Below are 27,094 nucleotides of genomic sequence, written 5' to 3'. Positions count from 1 at the left end.
CATAAGCTTAATGCTTCTAATTCACTGTCACTGTCCTTCTGTTGTTCATCGATTTGCTCGAGCAGGTCCAGTAACGTCTCCATTGTGACACTTGTTACTGTGTTTGGCATATCGAATACGTCACGGGAAGCTTGCCAGGCTTTGCCATGTGGGCGAAATACTCTCGGTAGCTTGCTGGGCTCTCCGAGCGGGGTGGAGGAATCGAACTCGGGTCAGCCATGTTGGCTGCTTGCAAGGCAAATGCCCTACCTGAAGGCTTTGTATTTATTTTATTGATATCCATGGCTCTTTGTTTTATGAATTCATTTTGTCCTAGGTTGATACCTGTGCTAGTGAATGGCATGAAGTACTCAGATATAGATATTATTCTGCTCAAGGTAAGGAAACTTTTTAATGAACGGGGGGGGGTATTTTGTTTTTATGATTTTTGGGATTGGGGGGGTGGTCTTAAATCTTTGAACTTGGCTTTAAGAGTTGTAAATAGGGTCTGTTATAGATGCCATAGAATTTAGATTGGCAAACATTAATTTGGGTGATTATGTATATATAGCCTAATTGGAACTAGATAATGATAGGAGAGGAGTTCAGCATTAATTTCCCATTGATACAAATTGCTATCTTAAATATCCGAATTTAATTTGGGTGCCCTGGAACCTAACTTTAATTGTCGCAATCCTTATGGAGGTCACATAACTGAATGTGCGGTATTCAAAAAATAAGTTTTTTAATACTTGTCTAATTTAGTATTGGTTTGTACCAATTTTATATCCCTAGTGTTCTTAGTAGAGAAAGTAAAAGAAAACCTGCTAGATGATAGCATTTGATGAGGGGCAATCAAGTCATCAGAGTATCAGGTGCAAGTACCTGGTGCTTAACAGGCTTTCTGTCCTCCACTTCACAAAGGGCTACTTTTTGCGCTGGGGAACGACTTAATTGGGAGCTATGCTTGAAAGTCTTAATGCTCCAGCTCATCTCCAGATACGCCTGTTCTTTTATTGATGTTCATTTTATTAACATATAATGATGCCACCAAATCAGGGTGATGTTGAAGAAGATGAAACAATTCCTGATAGTGAACAGGACATAAGGCCACGTTTTCATCGGTCAAGAACAGTGGCTCAGCAACATGATGAAGATGGAATTGAAGAGGAGGAGGAGGATGATGATGAGATTGATGATGATGACACAATTTCTGACTGGAATTTAAGTAAGTCAGGGAAAATTCTGTTTCTGAAATAGCTTCATTAAGATAAATCATACACAGCACTAAGTGTACAGTTCAGTGGTTTCTAATCTATTAGCAGAGTTGTAGATTCATCATAAGAGTAATTTTTGGAGTATTTTTTATTCAACCTAAAATATATCTCAAGACCTGAGAGATAAGTACAAGGTTAAGTATGCATTTTCCTTGCAAACTGCCCACTCAGCATTGCATATCTTTTCCCCATCACTGACTGATGTGACACACACACAAAAAGAACAAAATACCTCGTATCTTTGAGAATCACCTCATTTTTCTCCCATTCCCTCGTCCTTAGGAATTACTTGGCTATTTTCACTATAAGTATGGGCCTCTTTGCATTTCCTGTCATTGGAATAATACACACTGTGGTCTTTATGATTTCACTCAGCATGTTGTCAAAATTAACGTATGTTACAGCCTGTATCAATGTGTTGTTTCTTTTTGCTCTTTAAGAATATCTCATTGTGTAGACCGTGTCTTATCCATTCTTATTTGATGGACATTTTGTTGTTTCCCTCTTTGACTATTGTGAGTATAGTTCTAATAGTACCATGAATGGGTGGGTATGTGGGGTGAGATTCTCTTGGGATTACTGGGTCATAAGGTAACTGTTAAATCTTATGAGGAACTTCCAGCCTGTTTTCCCAAATGACTCCACCATTCACTCCTCCTCTCCCACCTCCCACCAATGTCTTAGGTTCCAGTTTCTCTGTATGCTTCTTAGACTTTTATTAACAGCCTTTATAGTGAAATTGAAGTAGTACCTTTTTTTGGTTTTGCTTTGCATTTTCCTGATGGACCTGGGCCTGTTTTTTTTAAAGACTGTTAACTGCCATTTCTCAAAAAAAAACTAAAGTAGAAATAATTCACTGTAAACTTTTCCTGTCTTCCTAATGAACATTTTGTGATAGCATGAGAGTTAAGAGGTTATCTTGGTTTGCTCTGAAATAGTATAACATTGTTTTGTGACACTCAAATTTGCAAAATATGCTTTGTTATATATTTTATATTTTTAACCTTAACTGAAAACCTACCTCTATTAAACAGGCATTCCGGGACCATGTATTAATTAACTGTGGGAACGTACATAGACCCTTTCCTTTTGTTTTTGCTTGTTTGCTGATTTGTAAAACTTTGCTACTCTAGTTCAGTCAGAGCTGCTTGATTTCAGCATTGCAGTTTAGGCCAGAGTTTTTTGTTGTAGGGGCTGTCCTGTACATCGTGCTAAGTTGAACAGCACTTTGACCTCAGTAGAGGTCCTTTCTGTCAGTACTCATACATAATTGTAACAAAACAAACAAGATCTCCAGACATTGCCATTTGTACATGGGGGAATAAAATCGGCCTTTGTTGAGAACCCTTTTAATTCAGAGTGTTTGACTTTCTAGTAACAGGTCATGGTTTCATTAAACAACTCCAAATTTGTTGTTTCACCTGTTCATTAGGCACTCCTAGTCAGAGTGCCTATGTCCCTGTTGCTAGATAAAAGACTGCTTTTGCACATTAAGTTTTTTAATTTATTTATTGTTTGGTAGGTTTTTGTATTTGAGGAGATCAAGTTTAAATGAAACCAGGTTATGTTTTTCATATATCCTGACTTGTGAAACCAAGTTCTGTTTCTATTCTGTATGGCAAATAACTTGTTTTCTTTACGAATACATCAGATCTTACTGGGTTTCATAGGAGTATAATATTCAGGTATATGACTGTGTAGTGAATGAAGTGTTATTGAATGTTATTGAAGTCTTATTGAATGAAGTGTTATTCCTGGTCAGTGTAGCTTTTCCCCTTTTTTAGGATATTACCACTGTATAGTATTACTGTTAAACTTCTTGTTGTACATCGTTTATAGTGGAAAAACTTCATTGTATTTTTAAGTGTGTCATTAGATGAAATGGTTTCTGTCTCCCATTTTTTTGAATTCTTTGAAATTGTGATGCAAATAAAGTGTTGGCAGTGTAATAAGTACTTAAAATAATGATGAAGGACAATATAATACTTTGGATTGACTATTTCTTTAGGAAAGTGTTCTGCTGCTGCCCTAGATGTTCTCGCAAATGTGTATCGTGATGAACTTTTACCACATATCTTGCCCCTTTTGAAAGAATTGCTTTTTCATCATGAATGGGTTGTTAAAGAATCAGGCATCTTGGTTTTAGGAGCTATTGCTGAAGGTAAGTCTTATGTTAAATATGAATTGTGAAGTTCTTCATAGTTATTGATACAACTTGGATGCCATAGGAATTCTCAATAAGCAAAACCACTTAATCTTAAATTAACATAATCATACCTTGCTTAATAGGGGTATTCTGAGAAATGTACTCTCAAGTGATTTATTCATGTGCATTTTGTAGAGTATAATTTTACAAATCCAACTATGATGTGTAGCCTATTGTACACCTGGGTTATATATAGCCTGTTTGGAGCACCATCATAGATACAGCCCATCACTGGCCAAAACTTTGTTTCTTCAGTCGTAACTATATATTAACGTTACTCTGCTCTCTTTATGATTTTGATGTGGAGATAGACATGACTACAGTCTGTTAGTAGTTTTCAGTCTTTTATACTGGCCTTGTGGGCATGTCATTAATCTTAAAATGATTATTTGAATCAAAAACTATCATAAGATGGAATTTTTGCTTAGAACCAGTTAACATAGGTGTAGACTTATAACTCCAGCATTTACTTTTCACATGCTTCTGAATGAAAGAGCTTTGATAGAAGGAAACATCTTAATTGCTAGAAAAGTACTTTGTTCCATAGATAACTACAAGAAATGTAAATCTATTTTAAGGCTATAAACATATAAGATACTGAGGTTTTCATTTATTATTATGGAGATGATCTGATACTTTTCCTGTATGTTTTAGTTTAGTATTTAACTAAAATTTTAATTTTTAACCAAATATTATTATTTAAGGAAAGGTATATATTTCTTCTTTTATTCCCCTAGGTTGCATGCAGGGCATGATTCCATACTTGCCTGAGCTCATTCCTCACTTAATTCAGTGCCTCTCTGATAAAAAGGCTCTTGTGCGTTCCATAACATGCTGGACTCTTAGCCGCTATGCACATTGGGTCGTCAGCCAGCCCCCAGACACGTACCTGAAGCCATTAATGACAGAATTACTTAAACGTATCCTGGATAGCAACAAGAGAGTACAAGAAGCTGCCTGCAGGTGAGACAACAAAATGTTTTTTGTCAAGTAGGGAAGTGTGTATTTTAGTGAAAATTTTATTTTCAACCATGGTCGTGTATACTGGAATGAAATCGTTAATAGAGTAGTAGGAATTTGGTTATCAGTATCTATAATCTGATGTCTTGGGGAGTATAGCACCTAAGACGTCAGTCTTTGCTGTTTCTTATGCTCTTTTTTCCTCATTCTGTTTATATTACTGATAGAATCTTTCACTCTTAATTCCACAAACATCGGAGTGGTGATAAGGGCCCTCATTGCCGAGGAATAGCAGTGTTTTTTTTGTTTGTTTTTTTTAATTATTAGTGAGACACCATGAGGTACAGTTGTAGACTTACAAATTTTGTGCTTGGGTTTCAATTATACAATGATCAAATACCCATCCCTCCACCGGTGCCCATTTTCCACCACCACGGATCCCAGTATCCCTCCCACCCCCCAGCCCCCCCATCCTACCCTGCCTCTGTGGCAGGGCATTCCCTTTTGTTCTCTTTCTCTTATTGGGTGTTGTGGTTTGCAAACAAGGCAATGGGTGACAATCATGTTTGGTCTATAGTCTACTTTCAGCATGCTTCTCCCATCCTGGGAGGATCCTCCCAACACCTTTATTTGGTGCTCCCTTCTCTATCTGAGCTCCCTTTTTCCCCTAGCATGTGTGGCTAGCCTCCAAGCCATGGAGGAAAATTCCTGGTACTAATCTCAGCCATTCTTGGGTGTTAGTCTCCTGTTTTGTTACTTTATGTTCCCCAGATGAATGCAGTCATTCTATGTCTATCCCTCTCTCTGTGGCTCATTTCGCTTAGTCTGCAGGTCACATACTCTAAATCCATAGGAAGTGCCACAGTGCCTATTATCATTTTGTGAACCTACTGTAGTAACTGCTGTCAGTTTTGTTTTTGATTGTTTATGTTGTACCAGCACTTAATTTCACTACTGCAAATATTGCAGTTTTATGACATAAAAAGACTTATGTTCTAAAAGAGCTCCGGCTTGCTTGTTTATTATTCTTAATGTTGCAAGTAGAATTGCTTTTTATCACTTTGTAAATAGGAAGAAATAGCTGTTGAAAGTAAATTTTAGAAGAAAGGGATTCATACAGATCTCAAGCAAAAATATCTGGAAGAAGGACTGATAGTTCAGCGGGCATGGCTGTCACCTTGCATGTGGCTGACCTGGGTTTGATCCCCAGTATGAGGTATAGGTCTCAGAGCCCACCAGAAGTGAGCCCCTACAGGCAGGTAGATCCGTGTGTGTGTGTGTGTGTGAGAGAGAGAGAGAGAGAGAGAGAGAGAGAGAGAGTTATTAATAAAACCAATAAAGCAACCAGAAATAGTTGATTTTTTTTCTTTTTTTTAAGTTCTGGAAGGGTATAGAATGTTTGGTCTCCTGTAGATTCTTCAAGGTTTTGTTGGTGGTGGTGGTGGTTTTGTGGGTTTTTTTTTTTTTCCAGCTCATTGATAGACATACAATGAACGCTGGACTTTGTAAGTCTCTGCCATCTTGTAATGTATAGGCTACAGTAGGGAATACTAAAATTTATGGTAATGGAACCAGAGAGATAATACAGCAGGTAAGGCTCTTGCCTTGCCTGCAGCCGACCCAGGTTTGAGCCCTAGCACCACCAGATATGGCCCACAAACAAAAAATAAAATTTTATGCTAAGTCCTATGAAGGAGAGAGTTAACAAGGCTAGTGAGTAGAATTTACTGTAAACAAGGAAATATGCACATAATACATATTCTTTAACTGGATACAACAGAAAATAATACATATTGTAGTTATAGTAAAAAATTGTTTGGAGCAGGAGATAGGCCTTTCCCTTACATGTGGCCAACCTGCATTTGATATCTGACATTCCATATGATCTCTTGAGCATCGTCAGGTGTACCCCCCCCGCCAAAAAAAGGCTGATTGAAACTTAAGAATCAAGATAAATTAGGTTTAAATTGAAGTAGCGCTGGAGATTTTACCCATCTTGCTTAGTTATTAGATAAAGTTTAAGTATAAGGAAAATTTGTAATATATACACAATGCATTTTAATATATAAAGTAGGGTGTAGGAGATAATATCTACCTTATTACTGAATCACTGACAAAAATAACTACATGTCAAAAGTAAATAGAAAATGACAAAAATAAAAATAACTACTGTTTGGGCTGGAGCAATAGTACAGCGGGTAGGGTGTTTTCCTTGCACATGTCCAACCCGGGTTAAATCCCCATCATTCTGTATGGTCCCCTGAGCACTGCCAGGAGTACTTCCTGAGTGCAGAGCCAGAAGTATCCCCTGTGCATCTCCAGGTATGACCCCAAAGGGGCAAAAGAAAAAATACAACTACAAAAGAGTGCAGCATAATGATTTGATACACATACATTGTAGAAAAGTAACCAAGATGAAAAAAAAAACTGCCTCTATGATGAGAGTGCTCAAGATTATTATAATACTGCTGGCAGTTTTCAGCTGTGTTTATACCATATCATTGACTATAGCCACCATGTTCAACATTATATCTTCAGAATTTATTCCTTGTCCAACTGGAAATTTATGTTCTTTCATCTGTGTCACCCCATTGTATTCTACCCCAATGACAAAGAGAAACATTTAAAATATGGCAGTGATACATTATGTGTCACACATATTAAGCATTAAAAGCATTTGATCATTTTTTGATTTCTCAGTATACACTTTGTGAGTTAAGCAGTATTGGAGTTCAGCAGTATTAAATCTGGTCTGATTAGTCTGAGCCAATCACTAGAATAGAAGCTTCTTAAGGATGGGAACATTGCTCATTGCTATTGTATTCCCAGTACATCGTGACACGGATTAAGTTGTTGATATCAGAACCTACCACTGTCACTGTCCTCCCGTTCATCAATTTTCTCAAGCAGGCCCAGTAACCTCTCCATTTTGAGACTTGTTACTGTTTGGCATATTGAATACGTCACAGGGAGCTTGCCAGGCTTTGCCATGCGGGTGAGATCCTCTCGGTAGCCTGCTGGGCTCTCTGAGAGGGGCAGAGGAATCGAACGCGGGTCAGCCATTTTGGCCGCTTGGAAGGCAAACTCCCTACCCGCTGTGCTATCGCTCCAGCCCATCAGAACCTGCAATATTTTAATTTCATATTTTATCATTATTGTTAAGTAGATCCCTTAGATGACACCTTTGAAAGGAGACAGTAACAAAAATAAGCCTCTGGTATGTGGAATTAAAGGAATAGGCATGTAAAATGTGAAGTATTATCTACCTGTGACCTGTTTCCTGTCTGTATTATAAGCTATTTCTTTTCTGCAACCATATTATTTTCCTTTAAAATTACAGTGCCTTTGCTACCCTAGAAGAGGAGGCTTGTACAGAACTTGTTCCTTACCTTGCTTATATACTTGATACCTTGGTCTTCGCATTTAGTAAATACCAGCATAAGAACCTGCTCATCCTTTATGATGCCATAGGAACATTAGCAGATTCAGTAGGACATCATTTAAACAAGCCAGTAAGTATCTATAATGAATTGTTATGGAAAGTATGTGTATTATAGTCACCAATCAACAGGTTATCATCTTTGGAAATTAAAATATTTGGAGAGTTCTGAACACTTGGTGATTACTACATCTAGAACTGCTATTCTTTGAAAGGTCATTAGCATTTAAGTAGCGCGGCTACCTCATAATAGTATACAAAAAATTAACAGTATTTACATACAGTGTCACTGCACCCCCACCATCATCAAGTTACAATTCTTAGAAAGGCAGCAAGAGGGACCAGAAAAATAGGACAGAGTTTTGCATAAAAATGTATTGCATAGAAATGTTACTGATTTGATCCCTGGCATCACATAGTCCCTCAAGCCTCACCACACACAGCCCTAGAAGCCCCCTAGCACCACCTGTTTGGCCCCAAATCCCCAGTTAAGTGTCCCTGGCTTTCTGAGCACTGCTTGGGAAGGCCTTCCCACACAAAGGCAACAGAAGTGTTGACTTTGTAGTACATTTTTTGCTTTTGTGTTTCAACAAACACAGTGTGGAAATTATAGAATTCTGTATGAAGGCACTGACATTTAGAGAGTCTAAAGAAAAGGTTCTGACCGAAGGACAGTAGAGACAAGGGCCAGGAAGATTGTTCCGTGATTGAAAGCCTGCCTCGTGAGCTGGGGGAGAAGGCAGCTGGGATAGAGAAGGGACCACTAAGTCAATGATGGTTGGAGGGGTTGTTCAGGATGAGAAATGTGTTCTGAAAGTAGGAAAAGACCAAACATGATGACCTGTCAGTATCTGTATGGCAAACTATAATGCCCAAAGGTAGGGAGAAAGTAAGAAGGAAATTATCTGCCATAGAGGCTGGGGGAGGGTTGGGCAGAAGGGATACTGGGAACATGGTGGTGGAAAATGTACACTGCTGGAGGGATGAGTGTTTGATCATTGTATGACTGAACTCAATCATGGAAGCTTTGTAACTGTATCTCACTCAATTTAAAAAAGTTTCCTATTCATAAAAAAATGAGCTGCTGATAATTTTATTTTCTGGATAATCTGCTTTAGTTTAATTTCATGAAAACTGTAGCTCTTAACTCTGTTTTTTCACTAGACCTTAATAGCTGTGGGGAATACACTATATAAAACAGTCGGAAATTATAATTGATTCACTATGGAAAATAGGGATCAGGGTTATATAGCTCAAGTAGTAAAGATGTCTCACATATCTGCAGCTCCGAAGTACTGACTGGCATGAGTGTTGGACTGTGGCCAGACTACAATGCTGGGAAATGCCCTTGTAAAATAATGTTTTCTTTTTAAAATTTAAAAAAAAAATAGTGGCATGGTAGAATACAGTTGTGAAGCAAACTGGGCTTTTAGTAGTATTGAGATTTAAAGAAGATGATAGAAAAGACTGGATAGGGGCTAGAGTGATAGCACAATGGGTACGGCATTTCCCTTGCATGCAGCCAACCCGGATTTGATTCCCAGCATCCCATAGGCACTGCCAGGGGTAATTCCTGAGTGCATGAGCCAGGAGTAACCCCTGTGCATCGCTGGGTGTGACCCAAAAAGCCAAAAAAAAAAAGACTGGATAGATTGTACAAATGACTGGAGCACAGGCTTTTCATGCAGGAGATTGGGTTCCATCGTGAGCACTGCTTGTGACTCCTGTACCCCCCATTCCCCCAAGAAAAGGATAGAATGAGCTTTATTTAAATGGTAATTTTTTTTATTATTTTGTAGTCACATCTGGCTGTATTCAGGTCTTAATCCTGACTCTGTGCTTTGGGAGTCTCTTGTAGGGCTCAGGGGACTATAGGTGGTGCTAGGGTTCGAACCTAGGTCCACCACATGCAACACAAGCACCTTACCTGTTGTACTATTTCTCCGGCTTCAGTGCTAATATATATATATTGTTTTTTTTTTAAGAGAGGGTGCATCATTCCTGGAGGTACAGCAATACCACGCCGATGTGTGGAGTGGACGGAGCAAGCTCCTATTCCAACTCCTAGCTCCAAAAATTGATTTAATATATTGTCCTCAGATAGAGGGCATATCAGATATTAAACTGATAAGAACAGATACTACATTTGATCTTAGCCAAAAGGCCGAGAAGCGAGTGCTATAATTTTAAAACAATTCAAAATCCCTTGCTGAAGAATAGGATTCACATTTATGATTGCCAAATGAAATCCCCTGAAAAATTATCTTTGTTTGTAAGTTACACTTAAAACTTAGTGTGAAGGGCACATGGTTTGTGTTTTCATTGATGCTGTTTTGTTTTGGGGATGATGGTCAATGCCAAGGATGTAACCCAGGGATATGCTTTCTTTACTACTGAGCTGTGCAGCCACAACCCCTGATTTCTTAAGATTTCCCCTACAGCATAGTGACTGTCCTAGCTCAGACCTTTAAGGACATGTGGCCTTGGTTTATGTAATGGTTTTGTTATGTATGGTTTTATGGGTTCTTTGTTTTAAGGATGGTCACTAAAAAGTGAGGCTTGTCCTTGAATTATGATCAAGCAATCTTTTTTAAATTTTTATTTTATAAAGTAGTTCACAATATTTGATTACATTTAATATTCAAACACCAATCTTACCACCATCACACCTTCCCACCACCATATTTCGGATGTTTCCATTCCAAACCCCAATCCCTGCCTCAAAGCAGAACTGAAATAATTTTTTGTTGTGAAAATCTGCTGAGAATGCTAGAAAAAAGTATCCTTAGAGGAAAGAGTGTGAGGATTGTTGTATTTCACTAACATGTTGTTAAAGGTTAAGCCTTGTGTGTTTGATCAAGCAGTCTTGATGCACCACGGCTGGCTATATATATATGTATATATATTCACTTAAGGTGCCAAATAGAGAAGGAACGAATCTCAGAATTCTTCGAAATGGATTTTAACTTTCATAGAACAAAATGAAGTTGTATGCAAATGATAGTTTTGTGTTTATAATTGTAAATAGGAATATATTCAGATGCTAATGCCTCCACTGATCCAGAAATGGAACATGTTAAAAGATGAAGATAAAGATCTCTTCCCTTTACTTGAGGTATGCTGACAACATTCCAACATATTTCAGCAGAAATACATGTCCAAATTTAAAATGGTGGGTATAGGTTGAGATAAAATGTTGATAAAAATTATTCAGTATTATGTTAAAATGTTGAACAAATATATAACTTTCTTGTTACTTACATTATGGTATGTTTATATTATTACTAAATGGAAAAAAGTAATAAGCTTAAATGCTTTTTTAAAAGTTATTGGTGTTAGCATAATTTTAGTACATTATCATTTTTAATCTGTTTTGTCTTTTTTCAAATATATGAAAGAAATATACTGGAATTTTTTTGCTTTTTCTTCTCTGCTATTTTTCCTTATGTATATAAGGGGGGAACATATAATATTCAAATAACTAAAGCTATACTATTACGTATGGTCCTTGAAATCATTTTATCAACTTGGTTAGAACCAGTTGTTATCATTTCAGAGTCACCCCTTTTCATTTCAGGTGTTGCCATTTCTGCCGTAGATTGGCCAAGAGAGCAGTGGCTAATTCTGGGTCCAACAAAACAAGAATATACCATATATGGATAGTTATTTTTACTTTTAGGCAGAGATTCAGAATGTGCTGAGTATGTTGAAATCATCGACCAGAATGGAAGTATAAATACCTTTGAGGGAAAAAATGGAGGAGTACATGATACAAAATCTGTTTCGAAGAATAATGTTTATAATAGAAATTTGTTTTTGTCATTTTCTTGAAGAAAACTTTCGCATATTGGTCGTCAAACTTAATAGCAAGTAGTGGCATCAAAAGGAGATTTGGAGCAATAACTAATAGCGTATTGTGTACATGCTCAAGTATTTACCGTCAAGTATATCCAGAGATTTTACATGATGTTATTCTTTCTAGTGCCTGTCTTCAGTTGCCACAGCCCTGCAGTCTGGCTTCCTTCCATACTGCGAACCCGTGTATCAGCGTTGTGTAAATTTAGTACAGAAGACCCTTGCACAAGCCATGGTATTTAAAATTTTTTTCTTTCTTTCTCCCTAACTCGATAAATGTTTTTCTAAATCTAGATGGAATATATAAGCTTATGTTTCTAGTAACTGATTCTAAGTAAGCATCTTAAAAAACTGTTTCAGCTGAACAATGCTCAACCAGATCAATATGAAGCTCCAGATAAAGATTTTATGATAGTGGCTCTTGATTTACTCAGTGGCCTAGCTGAAGGACTTGGAGGCAATATTGAACAGCTAGTAGCCCGAAGTAACATTCTGACACTGATGTATCAGTGCATGCAGGTAAGACTTGTTAAAATAAGTTCAGACCTGATTCTCTGTGTCACAGTGGTATTCACTGCTTCTTCTCTCTTATAGGATAAAATGCCAGAAGTCCGGCAGAGTTCCTTTGCCCTATTAGGTGACCTGACAAAGGCTTGTTTTCAGCACGTTAAGCCTTGTATAGGTATGACTTATTTTCCTACCACTGTAATCTGGATCTCATATTTCTCCATCAATTGTTTTTTTATTACAGTAAATTTTCATAGAATATTAGTATTTATAAATGTACATGGGCTGGAACGATAGCACAGCAGTAGGTTGTTTGCTTTGCGCGCAGCTGGCCCGACTGAGCCGGGTTTGAATCCTCCACCCCTCTCGGAGAGCCTGGCAAGCTACCGAGAGTATCTCACCCGTCAAAACCTGGCAAGCTCCCCATTCGATATGCCAAACACAGTAACAACAAGTCTCAGGATAGAGCCCTTACTGGGCCCGCTCAAGCAAATCGATGAATAACGGGAGGACCGTGACCGTAATAAATGTACATTTGTCTGATTAAAGCTATTGATTATAGCACACATGATGAGAACCCCTATTCTTTTTGTTCCTTTGAACTCAAGTTATTAGACATTCCAGTGACTGGTATGTAAAGTTGAAAAAAGTATTACTCTATGGGCCAAAGCAATAGAGTAGCAGGTATAGCTCTTATGTTGCATGCTGCCAAGCTAGGTTCCATCCCTGTCACCCATCTGAGCCCCTGAGCACCTTTGGATGTGGCCCAAAAACTGAAAAACAAGGTATTACTCTAGATTAAGGACGTAACCTGTGAAAACTTGGTGCTATGTGCTAGCTCATAGATAATTTTTTGAGTGAGGTTTTTATTTTTTATTGATGTACAAAACAACAACATAGTTATCCATGATCAGCCTAACAGATTTATCCATTAACAGAAATGTTTCAGAAAACATGATTGTTTTTATAAAAATTTATGTTTATAAATCATATGAATATCATAATTTTGTGTTTCTGTGTTTGAATGTTCTAATTTTAAATAAAATACAGATTGAGGGGAGACCACCTTCTGTGAAGGCAAGCAAGAAATTAATTTAAATAATTTACCTGAATTCCTATGAAACTGTATTGCCTGCAGGTTTTTTCATAGTAAATTTTTTGTTCATTTTTGGAGATTTAGTACACACCATGGTTTAAAACAGTTAATTGAGGGGCTAGAGAAATAATACACTTGTAGTATAAGATGGGGCACTTATCTTGCACACGACCAACCCAGTTTCACTCCCCTGCACTTCATAAGGCCCCCAAGTCCCACCAAGAGTGATCCCTGAGCATAGTAAACAGGAGAGGACGCCCTAAAAATCACCAGATGTGGCCTAAAAATTAAACATAAATCAATTAGTTGTAAAAGTGTGATTTATTTATGGTTTGAAATTCTTTTTTTTTTTTTTTAGATATAATCAACATATGATATCATTTAAGTTTAAAGTCTACAACATTGCGATATTTGCATTGATAGATAATAAAATGATTTCTGCAATAAGTTTAACATAGCTATCGATTTTATTGTTACTAGTTTGGGATCATACCCAGCAATGTTCAGGGGTTACTCCTGGCTTTGCTTTACTCAGGAACTACTCCTAGAAATTGGGCTAAAGAGGCTTAGAGAACCGTTTGGGTGTTTTTTTGTTTTTTGTTTTTTGTTTTTGTTTTTTTTTAATATATAAAGTAGTTCACAATATTTGATTACATTTAATATTCAAACACCAATCCCACCACCATTACACATTCCCATCACCATATTTCGGATGTTTCCATCCCGAATCTCAATACCTGCCCCCAAGCAGAACCGAAATTATATATTTTGTATTATTGCTGAAAATGGTACAAAAAGGTATCCTTAGAGGAAAGATTATGAAGATTGTTGTATTTCACTGAGGGCCAATTAAACCCTTTTATAAGAGATCACTAACATGTTATTAAAGGTTGAGCTTTTTGTGCTTTTATATATATATCTGTAAAAATACATATATTTCACTCAGAGGACGATTTGGGATGCCAAGGATCAAATCCGATTGGACGCATGCAAGACAAGCATCTTTATAATTACAAATTTATAGTTAAAAATTTTTCGTTTCCTTGTAATATTAAGATTTGTTCTCAGTGATTATTGTTATTAACTATGATAAACAGAGTACAGCAAATTTATAAAACATGTAATTGGAAATTTATAACTTTTAGTACTTTCCCCCAGTTCTCAGTTATGTTTATAAATAACCATATTCTGAACCTTAAGCAATAAAATAACAGTTTTCAACTATCAAATTTACTATTAAAATGAAAATAGATAGTGAATTCTTATTTTATGAAAGACTGGTTCTCTATAAATATTTGTTATCGAATTTAGTTTTTGAGTTTTAGCTTGTGTGGGCGATGTTATCTTTTAAGATTTTATTGATCTTATGTGCCTTAAGGAAGTACACATCCTCAGCTGCCTTTTTCTTAACTATATTTTTTTTTTTTTAATTTTTATTAGTGAAACACCATGAGGTACAGTTGTAGACTTAGAAATTTTTGTGCTTGGGTTTCAGTTATACAATGATCGGGTACCCATCCCTCCGCCGGTACCCAATCTCCATCACCACAGATCCCAGTATCCCTCCCTCTCCCATCCCACCCTGCCTCTGTGGCAGGGCATTGCCTTTTGTTCTCTCTGTCCTTTTGGGTGCTGTGGTTTGCAAAAGAGGCATTGAGTGACAATCATGTTCGGTCTGTAGTCTACTTTCAGCATGCATCTCCCATCCTGGGAGTATCCTCCCAACAACAACTATGATTTTCTTAGTTGGTGATTTTCAGTTAGCGTCAGTTTTCATACTCTCCATTCAGCCTCACTCTCATGCCCCGTCCTTTCACCCAGGAACATTTGGCATCTGAAGATACTTCTTTATCACTGGGCATGTGGTACTATTAATTAGTGGGAAGAAGATAAAAGGATGTTAATAAAACATTCTTCAACCCTTGTGAGACTTTCTCCCCTTCCCCCAGTAACCAGATGATCCAAACCCAGCTGGCAGTATTACTGAGGATGAGAAACTGACTTAGATTCACTCATTTTATTAGGACTTTAAAAGTAATAGCACTCTAGCACTATCCGTTTCCCTCCCTTCCCCCTCCCCCCTCATCGATTTGCTTGAGCTGGCACCAGTAACGTCTCCGTTGCGAGACTTGTTACTGTTTTGGTATATTGAATACGTCACGGTAGCTTGCCAGGCTCTGCCATGCGGGCAGGATACTCTGTAGCTTGCTAGTCTCTTCGAGAGACCTGGAGGAATCTAACCCGGGTTGGCCGCATGCAAGGCAAACACCCGACCCGCTAATATTATTAGGAGCTGAAGAAACAATATAGAGGTTAAGCCATTTTTCTTGACACCGCATGTGGTCCCTTCAGCACTGCCAGAGTTCATTACTAAGCACAGATCTAGGAATAACCCTTGAACTACTGCTGGGGTGTGGCTCAAACATCACCCCATCCCATCTAAATAAAAAAAAAAAAGATTTTAATTCTTAATATGATAAATAGACATTTCCCCGTATAAAAAACTTCCTACTCTGGGGTTCAACTCATTTAGGGGAGGCAGAATGATTACTTGATTCATTATCTTTATTTACCAGTTTTGAATATAATGGATCGATCCCAACATCCTCCACAGGCATAATAATTGTGTTTTAGAATTTTGGTGGAATATTTTTTTCTCCTTCCCACATCCTATAATGAGTGTCAGTATGAACTCATTATGCTCAAATTGTTCTATGCTGGCAGCGTACTTTCAATCAAGTTTACTCTTGAGTCATCTCTGCTCTGACAGCAGTAGTCCAAACTTGTGTTTCCTGCCCCTAGCCTGTAAAAGATATTTTTCTAAAAATCTTTTTTAATTGAGTGGTGTCATTTCCATACCACAATCTTGAGCAATAGGATAAAGTTAATTTACAAGCAAAAAAAATAGATTGGAAAAACTAGCTTTGAAGAAAGTTATATTGTGTTTTTTTCAGTTTCAGTTTGAACTTTCTCAGTCTACTGATAGTGATCGATAGCACAGCGGTAGGGTGTTCGCCTTACAAGCGGCCAACATGGCCGACCCGAGTTCGATTCCTCCGCCCCTCTCGGAGAGCCCGGCAAGCTACCGAGAGTATTCGATATGCCAGACACAGTAACAACAAAGTCTCCAATGGAGACGTTACTGGGCCCGCTCGAGCAAATCGACGATCAACGGGAGGGCCTTTACCTTTGCCTTTACTGATAGTGATCACTCTGACCAATTCTTAATATCTAAAAATATTAAAGCATCTGTTCTTTAATAGTATTTCACATGAAAGCTCAATTGGCCAGAGTAGCTCCTTCAGTGTCTCAAGATAGATATTGTTCACACCTTTTTAAAAAATAATACTTAAAAGTAATTAAGGAATATTTTTGATAATCTTTCCGTATCAATATTGCAAACCACATTGCCCAAAAGGAGGGGGGGAAGGGAGGGAAGAGAGTGAGAGAGATAAGGAAAGCACCTGCTACAGAGGCAGGTGGGGGTGGTGAAAGGAAACCTGGGGACACTGGTGCTTGGAAATGTACATTGGTGGAGGGATGGGTGTAGGAATACTGTATGACTGAAATCCAATCATGAATAGCTTTGTAAGGGTCTGTCTCACAGTGATTAAGTAGAAAAGTTTAAAAAAAAAAATACTGGAGCTGAGGCTGTAATTTAGCGATAAAGCACTTGCCTTGCCATGTATGAAATCCTGGGTTTGATTCCCCAGCACCAAAAGAAAAATTTCCGTTTCAACCTAGTAGATTTCCTTTAAGTACAGTTTACTGCTATTAGAAATTTACTACATGGTGTTTTAAAAACAATTTTTTTTCTAGCTGATTTCATGCCAATTTTGGGAACCAACTTAAATCCAGAGTTTATTTCAGTCTGCAACAATGCCACTTGGGCAATTGGCGAAATCTCCATTCAAATGGGTAAGATTTAAGATTTTTTTCCCCCTTTTTAAAGAATAAATTTTCATATGCCATAATATTTTTATAATTGTCTTTTCTTAAATGAGATTTATATGTATTGATAAGTGCTATATGAATGCAGTCTGGTATGCTCTAATGTCTGATGTGTACTAATTTGAATCCAGTTAGTAAAGAGAGCAAATTATTTTACGTTATTTTAACATTTAAATTTTTCTTTTTTGTTTTCTCTCGAAAATCATCTAGGTATAGAGATGCAGCCTTATATTCCTATGGTGTTGCACCAGCTCGTAGAAATCATTAACAGACCCAACACACCAAAGACGTTGTTAGAGAATACAGGTACCATAAGACTGAACTGTTACGGTGAAGAGAAAATTAATTTGCCTTTTAATTTTTAATTAAGATGCGTAGAGAAACCAAAGCAAAGACAGCTTTAGCAGCTTTAGAGGAAATTAATTTGCCTTTTAATTTTTTTAATTAAGATGCATAGAGAAACCAAAGCAAAGCCAGCTTCAGAAACCCAATTAAGTTGGTACTTTTTTGAATTCTCAGTAATATACTGTTTCAGTGTCAATTTCATAACCAGTATTTAGAAACAAAAAAAAATTTTCTACCCTACTCTAGTGTATTAATATTCCCTAAAATGTATCCCAGCAAACAGTAGAAATTTTGCATTCAGAGAGTAATGGGAGCTGGGAATTGATTTTTTTTTAAAGCCTTTAAAAATATAGCCAAAAGTAGCGTGCAGTGTAGTGACTAATTGGTTAACTCTCATATCTTATACATATCTTAAATTGAAATTTTAAGCGATACCTCATAGAATTCTTATTCAGGGGGCTTGTTTCTCTTTTGCATTTATGAAGAGCATGGTTTTTTTTTTGGTTTTTTTTTTTTTAATTAAAGAGTACCTTCCATACTATAGAACACATTTCTGGATGATTTCTTTCCATCCTGTCTGAATTTGCTAATATTATGACTGAAAGATCTAAATTTTGTTTTCAGTCAGGTACATCCCGTTAAGATGATCTGGGAGTATGTTCATACTTAGTGAGGGTCTTATCAGAAATACTGGTCAGAGATTAAGTTTTTCTAAATGAGAAAATTTATTTTAAAGGCATTTTAATTTTCTGTTATTCAGTTATCAAACGTATTAAATCTTAATGTGATTGAAATTGATATGTTTATTGGTATGGAAGGAAATCTTTCACTTATGAGACAGTTTTGACTGTTTGGCTGTATGGGTACTGTTTATATCATTAAATCAGATCTTTTTGTTGAAACATACAAAAATCCATATATAGGATGCCTATGAGAATATTGCCAGGTTTTTATTCTCTCCAGAATGCAGTACCTATACATGACATTCAGATTTGGAACACTTACATTATAAAAATTACTCTTGAACTTTAAAAATGTCTATTTTTTTAAATGTGAATGCATATTTGCAAATAAATGTTGAGTGTAATGTATATTAAAGTTTCTTGTGGGATATCAACTGGTAATTTTGCTATAGTTTTTTTTAATTGGCTTTATAAGACTATAATCCTTTGAACTTAACAAAAAGGTAGTTTATAATCTACCTCATATGCTTATAAATTGACAGATTGAATTTATATAATTGAGAGAAACACTTGGGATCTACCATATTACTCATAGTACAAGTGACTGCAGAAAATGTTTCACTTAATTTTTTCTTCAAAAAAATTATTGTATTTTGATTATTAAAATATTTGTCAATGGCTAATATCTTTGGATTTTAGCAGCTTAATTACCAGTCACTGTTGTTTAAAGTCAGTAATATAGTCTATCAGTTTTTTGCCTTTTTCCAATTAGTATATCCTACACTGAACTTTTTCAATGGACCATCATCTGCTTTATCGCATGTTTCATTGGATTGTTCATACTTGCCTGTTTAATGAGAATGTTGCATAGTTTGTGTCTTTGAACATAGGTTTTCTTTCTCTTGCTTCATATAAATCTGCTGGATTTTAGTATTATCTGTGTAGTTTGCTTCAAGTAATCCTGAAACATTTTTCTTTATCCCCCCACCCTTTTTTTATGAAAGGTTAACCTGTAAGTTTTTGAGAGAACACCATTAAAGCACCTCATGGTTTGTTTTCTGTTTGTATTTTTTTCCGTTGTGTATAAATGTATTTATGTACGTACCTTTGAATTGCAGAATGCAATTCTGAGTTGCACTTGTTTTAAGCTCTTATAATTAAGTTTAAGGACTTCTTGAATTTTGATATGACAATGTGTTTGACTAACTTTCATATAAAAATTTTGTTGTTGTTGTTAAAATACTAGTTTATAATCAGTACAATATTTCATCTACTTTATGCTATAACTTTTACAGCCAGCCAGTATTTTTGTTCCTGTGGTCCACATCTCCCATGACATTGGGGTGGACTTGTCAAAATTTTATTTGTGCCAGAAATTATTTGAAATTAGTTGGTTAATTATTTTTACTGTCTTTTTTTCTTAGTGGGATTTGACATAACACAGCAATTGTCTTATTTAGTGTGTACCATAACACCTAAAATTTGACAGTTGACTTTGATGTTAGGCATCAAGTAATCCACTAATTTGTTACGGAAATGCTACCCACAAACACTTTCGCCCCTCCCCCCCAAAAAAATCTTGTATTGAAGTCCTATATTTTAATTTTTCAAAAGATGTAAATAACTTGCAAAAAATGTATAGAATTGGGACAGAAATTCAACTTTTGTGAAGTATGTTTGTTTGAGTAAATAGAAATGTACTTATACACATTTACTGATATTTCTTGGGGAAAAGTAATTACTAAATTCTAGAATTATAATTGCTTTGAAGAATCTAAATCTATTTACTCATTCGCTCACCTTTTTAACGTAATAAGATCTTAATGTTTGAGCGAGAAAAACAGTTCATCATGGTTTTTGGTGTTCTCTCAATCTTTGAGGTTTTTTAAATTCCTTTGATTTTCCTTTTTCCAATAGTATGCCATATATGTTGCTGCCCCTATTTTAGGGGGTGGTAATAAGCAGCACTGGTGAAATCTTATGTTTATTATCATACACAAATTCTGTTGGTTTCTGTTTCTGAGTTATTTGTTGTTTTTTCTTTATTTTTTCTCCTTCCCCCTCATTTGCTCATGTCTTGGTTGGCGTTTGGTGGTGTATAACCGTGATTGCGTTACCTTAGCAATAACAATTGGTCGTCTTGGTTACGTTTGTCCTCAAGAGGTGGCCCCCATGCTACAGCAGTTTATAAGACCCTGGTGTGTATTATTCAATCTTTTTTTTTTAATTCATTTTTCTTCACTCTTTCTTTCTCTTTCTATCTCACTTTTAGATATATTTTCAGTTGGTTACAAAAAATCACAATCCTTAATCATTGCCAACCATGTGACTAATCTTGTCCTATCAGGTTTGTGAGGTTTTTTTAGTAGCATTGTCATGTATATTTATTTTATGTTGTGGCTAACGACTAATTGATGCATGGGATAAGATTGTCACATGCTTGCTGTGTTTAAAAAAAAAGCTTGATTATATATAGATATATTTTTAAAAGGCATTTAAATATCCACCAGTAAAATAAAGATGCATGCAAATTCTACAAATTTAGATTTTTGCATTTTCTTTTTTCGAATTAATTTGTAAAATTGGATTGCATTAAGAAATACTTGTTTAAATCTGTTATGTATAAAATTCTTGCTTGGTAATGTTAAAATTAAATACCTACATCATAAGTTGTATGATAATAGTTTATATGGTGGCAGTATATTCTCTGGTCTGCTTCTTTCGATTGATAATCTTTCAATCCAAGTCATTTTTAGTAGTGTTTAATGGAATACAGGTCAAATATGGGATTTTCTTTTTTAATTAATAATTTATTCTTGATGTAAACTTATTGATTATTTAAGAGGGAGATAAATATCAGTTGTCCATTTCATAGATGCAGTCTATTAATGAGAAAATAAAAATTTCAAGGTTTCTATTATATTGAAGGTAGATGGGCCCAACATATAGGAGAAAGGATAAGAAACTTAATCTTTATGAAAAATCTTCTAATAAAAATATTATCTACATTATGGTGCTTATTCCATTAAATACTGTCCATTATTATTGTAATTGAACCTGATTTTTACTTAAATGCTAAATCATCTCTGTAATTCAATAGGTGCACCTCTCTGAGAAACATAAGGGACAATGAGGAAAAGGATTCAGCATTTCGTGGGATTTGTACCATGATCAGTGTGAATCCCAGTGGAGTGATCCAAGTAAGATGCACATCATATTTTTGAGGCTTTTAACTGATTCTGTATTTATTTACATATTTGTTTGTTTATTTGGGGGCTGTTTCCAACTCACTGGTATAGGAGTGACGCTCCTTCCCTGCCGTGTTTTGGGGACGGATCTGGGGCTGCTGCATGCAAAGGCGCTAGTCCTTTGTGCTGTATCCCCAGCCACAAATTATTTCCTAATACATTGTAATGATAACTTTTCTCAACATTTTTCATCATGTAAAAGAAGTAATTGTACGAGTAAAATTGTAATTTTGTGTGGAGTCAAGGGTTTTTTTCTCCACAGTAAGAACTCGTTTATTTACTTTGTACGTGTCTCTCATTCACAAACATCGACTTAGTGGTATTTAGGAGAGTGACCAAGTAGTAGGATTCTGTTACTTAGAAAGTAGTGAATAAAATAGAACCAAACCAGTTGCTGAAACCGTTACAACTGACCTGGGGTTGTATAGTCAAGTTGGAGACCACAGGCAATGCATTTGGGTATTATGTGGACCCTGAGCACCTCTAGGAATCCACACCCCAAAACTGAGTATGGACCCACAACAATGAACACAAGTGTTGTGATTTCTAGAATGTATGACTTACTCATTCTGTTCCCTGTCTTAATTTATTTTATGTTTAAACATTTATTTGAGGGGAGTCACACGGCAGTGTTCAGGTGCTACTCCTGGCTCTGTGCTTAGGGATCACTCCCAGCAGTACTGGGGCATCACAAGCACTGCAGGGGATTGAACCGGCTTTGACTGCATGCAAGGCAACACCTTACCTGTTTAGATTTTTTTTTTTAATTATGTATCAAGCATGAGTCTAAACAAAACTGGTTCCAACTACAGGACACAAAGCATAAAGGAACATGTTGATTTACACCATGTGTACGAAATCAGCAAAATGCAAGCTATGGGACTCTAGGTCCAAGTTCTTCAACAAGTAAGTTGTAAGGAAAAGAAAGCATGGGAAGGGTTTTAAAGAATAAAACTTTCCCTTTCAAAAAAATTTCTCTTTGAATATTTTGAACTGAAACCTGCTATTTCCTATCATCAGTGATGTTGCTTTAATGTCAACTTTAATTTAGAAGCATCATAAATCACCAAATAATAAAGTTCAGATTGATACATATGATAAATATTGAAAACTTACAAGTTTTGATTGAAAAAATTCAGGTAATTTTAAATTTGTAAAATTTATATTAACTTGCTCTTTTGTTGTTTGTAACCTTTTTGTGATCTTGGGGGTGGAACCCATGGCCTCATTAGATGTAAGGCAAAATGAGACACATTCCTAGCCTATCATTTGACTAACTGTGAAAACAAGTCTGTATTGTAAGAGATTATCCCTAGTTATAAAACAAAAACACCTTGCTTTTTTTTTTCAATTCTAAAAGTTTTGTGTCATTTTAAAGTGTTCTAAGAGTTGTCTAATTATATGCTCTATTATGGAGGAGCTTTTTCTCACCAGTAGTGTAGTCAAATTTTTTTCTTTTTTGAATTATCGTTAAAATACTGTTACATATGTAGCCATAAAAAGGACTACCAGATTAGAGCCAGTGATTTCTAGGGAGAGGGTTGGGATACTTTTGGTGGTGCTCAAGGTACCGTATACTTAGTAATTGAGCCCGGATTGGCTTCCTGCCAGGGCAGCATGCTTGCTGCTGTACTATCTTTCTGGCTCCAAGAGTAAATAGAATGTCTGCTTTATGTTTCAGTTTTGTCGGTAGGATTTTGGGGCCACACCCAGTGATGCTTGGTATAGTTGCTTCTGGCAGTCTTAAGGAACCATGTGCCAGGAATCAAACCTGTGCCTCTGCATGTGCTCGGCCCCTTGATCACAAACTATAGATGGGTGTATGTTGTTTGTTGTTTTTGGGGGGTGGGAGTTATAATTGTTGTTTTATTTGGTTGGGGGGGGCATACCTGGTGCTCAGAAACCATGGGATCTAACCTATGCCTACTGCATACAAAGAGGGAGCTCTCAGCCCACTGAGCTATCTCTCTCTCTCTTTTATTTTTTTTACCCCTATATAAGACTTCTAATTTTAGGAGGATTGGGGCTGAGTGGACTGCACCAGGCAGTACTCAAGGTTTACATCTGGTTTGTGCTCAGGGATCACTCCTGGCAGTGCTCAAGAGACCATATGTTCTGGAGAATGGCAATTTTTTAAGTTGTTCTCTTTGGTTTGTATTGTGTATTGCTTGTAAGGACTGGAGCAATAGCACAGCGTGTAGGGCATTTGCCTTACAAGCAGCCAACATGACTGGCCCAAGTTCGATTCCTCCGCCCCTCTCGGAGAGCCCGGGAAGCTACCGAGAGTATCTCCCCCGCACGGCAAAGCCTGGCAAGCTACCCGTGCTGTATTCAATATGCCAAATACAGTAACAATTGTCACAATGGAGACATGACTGGGCCCGCTTGAGCAAATCGATGAACAACAGGAGGACAGTGACAGTGACTGCTTATAAGTTGGTGTTTTTTTTTTTTTAAGTTGATCATTTCACATAATCCTCTACCTGAATATGGGCTAGGGAGAGGGGTTGGAGGAGACCCAAACACTGCTCTGGAGGCCACTCAGCTGGTGAAACCAGTGACTAGACCCAGTGATGAAGTGCAGCTCTGGTCCCAGCATTGCCAGAAGCCATCAGGGCAAATTATTATCAGTGGTGCTCTAGTTACCATAAGGTGCCAGGGATCAAGTTTGGGGCCTTGTGCATGCCAAATATTTGTTCCAGCCCAACCCTAGATTCGTTCACTCATATACTTGAATCTAAGCTTGTTACATCTTTGACTAGATCTAAATTATTTCTAATCCATTAAACTATAAAATGATTGAATTTTATGGTTTATTAAATTTGGTTTCCCACTTGTTTTTGTTCTTATGATGAACAGAGATCACACTTTGTGATCCCACTCATGACAAATGGAAGAATCACTGGACTGAACTCTTGTCTTAGCACTGGCCTCTAGATTGTATAATTTTTTAAATCTGATTAAGTGGGTGTACTTTTTTAGTTTATTTTTGGGCCATACCCAGCAGTGCTCAGGGCTTACTCCTAGCTCTGCACTCAGGAATTACTCTTGGCAGTGCTTGGGACACCAAATGGGATGCAACCCTGGTTGGCTGCATTTAAGACAATTGCTCTACGTGCTATACTATCTCTTTGTCCCTTAAATGAAGGTACTTTAAAATCAGATCAATTTATTTCTCTTGGTTGATTGCTGTTATTAAACATTTATGAGACTGAGGCTTTTTTTTTATGATGGAAAATAAAATACCAAAGGAAGTGTTAGACTGAGTCAGAAGTTTCTTGATGGTGGAGTAATAGGGACCAACATTAAGTAAATTTTTAAGATACCTTATGATCATAGTTGATTTTAAAATGTTTTACATGTGTCAGGCTTGTATCATGATATGTTTTCTGAGATTGACATGTCCTTTGCTGTTAAATGTCAGTTTAAATGTATTTTTTGTTTGTTGCAGGATTTTATATTTTTTTGTGATGCTGTTGCATCGTGGATTAACCCAAAAGATGATCTGAGGGACATGTTCTGTAAGGTAACTGAAAGGTCTTAATGATGCATGTCTTGGGATCTTTAAAATCCTAGTTGGAAGTTATTTCATATGAAACTGAAGATTTTTCAAATAACCTTTGTTTATGGTTAAAAAAAAAAAGTTGCCTTATAGAAAAGCAATGAGGCTGTAAAAATAGCATGTACTTCGAAAACAACTTCTCAAGTGATCACATGGGTCATCTGGTTCCATTATTCGCTATAAAAATTTTTTTTTCTTGAAGGTAGCAAAGTGAAATTAATGGAATAACTATTGAACAAATCAAGTCTTCACTACAGGATAATCTTGTACAGTTCGTTGTTTGTCTTAGTGTCTCTTTTTGATGAACTCCAGTCAGCACTCAGCCTTAGCAAAATAAGAAGCAAAGTATTACTTTCCACATGAATTAATTTGTACTAAAAATAGAGAAATAGTTGGAGCCATGAACACAAAACTTTGTATACTACAATTTGGAAAGAAATGAATGTCATGCAAAGTGTACTCTAGGAGCCAGAGTACATTTGCCTTGCATGGGGCCAGCCTGGATTCTATCCCTGGCATTCCATATGGTCCCCTGAGCACCTCCAGAAGTGATTCCTGAGTACAGAATCAGGAGGATCCCTGGGCATTTCCGGGCGTGGCCCAAAAGCTTTTAAAAATTTGTACTCTTGGGGCTGGAGCCATAGCACAGCGGGTCAGGCGTTTGCCTTGCACACGGCCGACCCGGGTTCGATCCCCAGTATCCCATATGGTCCCCCAAGCACCGCCAGGAGTAGTTCCTGAGTGCAGAGCCAGGAGTGACCCCTGAGCATTGCTGGGTGTGACCCAAAAAGGCAAAAGAAAAAAAATTGTGCTCTGTACTGTGTTTTTTATTTCATATGATAAAAATTAGGAGAGATTGATTTTAATAAACACTTACTAGAATGAAAGTTTATTTCCTGAAATCTTTTCAAAGTCATACTGTGAGGTGCAGTTAAGGCAGATGTAGATAGAGATGGGTGGGTTGCTCCAACAGTTTGAAAACACTACTTTAAATGGATACAATATCAAGACCATAGTGTTTGATTTCAGAAGTTATACAGATCTGGGTGTTTCTCATTAATAAAATTTTTTTCCTGCTCTTTGCAGATCCTTCATGGATTTAAAAATCAAGTTGGGGATGAAAATTGGAGGCGTTTCTCTGACCAGTTTCCACTTCCCTTAAAAGAGCGTCTTGCAGCTTTTTATGGTGTTTAATCTCACACTTGAATGCTGCAGTCCCATAATTAGGGGTAAGTTGTAAGATTTGGACTTTTTCTTGATGAAGAAACTTGGGCTGTGAACTTGAAACTGTAGAATAGAGTAAAACCTATTCATTTTCTACAGAACTTGAGTAGTATATTATCATGCTATATTGGACTGCAAATTTACATAAGCAAAAGCTAAAGAATGTTTTGTGGGGAACCAGCAATGCTGCCTGGCTCTAGTTTGAATATTTAATTATTTTATATTTAGGCATTCTTTAGTTGAGGAGTCACACACAGCAGTGTTCAGGTGCTACTCCTGGGTCTGCCTGGATCACTCCGGCAGTACTGAGGGATCACAAGCACTACAAGGGATTGAACCGGCTTTGATTGCAAGCTTATGTGCTAGTTAGAATACTCAACATTGATTCTACTGTTTATTTTCTTTTGCCCTGCTAGAGGTTTCTAACACTAGCTCTGTATGGTAGAGCAAAAGTGATTTAGTTTGTAATATAAAGTCATGGTCTCAGATATACCAAGGACTTTCTATATGGTGATCTTCAGGGAAAAGAACTGAGTAGAAATTGAACAGTCATGGGCTCAGTAGATCAGAATTTTTAATATTCCTGGGTCAGAGCAATAGTATAGTGGGTAAGACACTTAAGTGCCTTGCACACATCCAACCCAGTTTCAATCTTTGACACAACATATGGCCCCCAAGCACTGCTGGGGGGTGCAGGGTGCGTATCCCCAAAAAGAATAATACTCCTTCAATATTTCTATTAAAGAACTGCCCTGTCCCCAG

The 27,094-nt window shown here is 36.8% G+C and overlaps 1 protein-coding gene and 1 non-coding gene across 4 annotated transcripts in view; one reads left to right on the top strand and one right to left on the bottom strand.

Annotated features, from left to right (window-relative positions):
* Positions 1-27,094, top strand: part of TNPO1 (transportin 1) — an 89,082-nt gene that overhangs the window by 60,644 nt on the left and 1,344 nt on the right. For 2 of the 3 annotated variants that reach the window (XM_056112486.1, XM_056112485.1), the window contains exons 10-24: positions 317-377; positions 1,039-1,207; positions 3,265-3,417; positions 4,200-4,425; positions 7,763-7,934; positions 10,890-10,976; positions 11,844-11,951; positions 12,077-12,235; positions 12,311-12,398; positions 17,139-17,237; positions 17,481-17,576; positions 20,421-20,496; positions 21,399-21,498; positions 24,998-25,072; positions 26,195-26,337. In XM_056112486.1, the coding sequence (XP_055968461.1) occupies positions 317-377; positions 1,039-1,207; positions 3,265-3,417; positions 4,200-4,425; positions 7,763-7,934; positions 10,890-10,976; positions 11,844-11,951; positions 12,077-12,235; positions 12,311-12,398; positions 17,139-17,237; positions 17,481-17,576; positions 20,421-20,496; positions 21,399-21,498; positions 24,998-25,072; positions 26,195-26,302 (1,777 nt within the window). In that variant the 3' untranslated portion in view covers positions 26,303-26,337. Of the gene's footprint in view, positions 1-316; positions 378-1,038; positions 1,208-3,264; positions 3,418-4,199; positions 4,426-7,762; positions 7,935-10,889; positions 10,977-11,843; positions 11,952-12,076; positions 12,236-12,310; positions 12,399-17,138; positions 17,238-17,480; positions 17,577-20,420; positions 20,497-21,398; positions 21,499-24,997; positions 25,073-26,194; positions 26,338-27,094 lie in introns of those variants that run through there. The other variant, XR_008792191.1, reaches the window with a different exon arrangement.
* On the bottom strand, positions 9,847-10,037 carry LOC130021891 (U2 spliceosomal RNA). The gene has a single exon (XR_008792232.1). It is a non-coding gene; the product is annotated as a U2 spliceosomal RNA (small nuclear RNA).

This window comes from Sorex fumeus, unplaced genomic scaffold (assembly GCF_029834395.1).
Source record: "Sorex fumeus unplaced genomic scaffold, SorFum_2.1 ptg000018l, whole genome shotgun sequence".
Classification (NCBI taxonomy): Eukaryota; Metazoa; Chordata; class Mammalia; order Eulipotyphla; family Soricidae; genus Sorex; species Sorex fumeus.
This window is presented reverse-complemented; position numbering and strand designations above follow the sequence as displayed.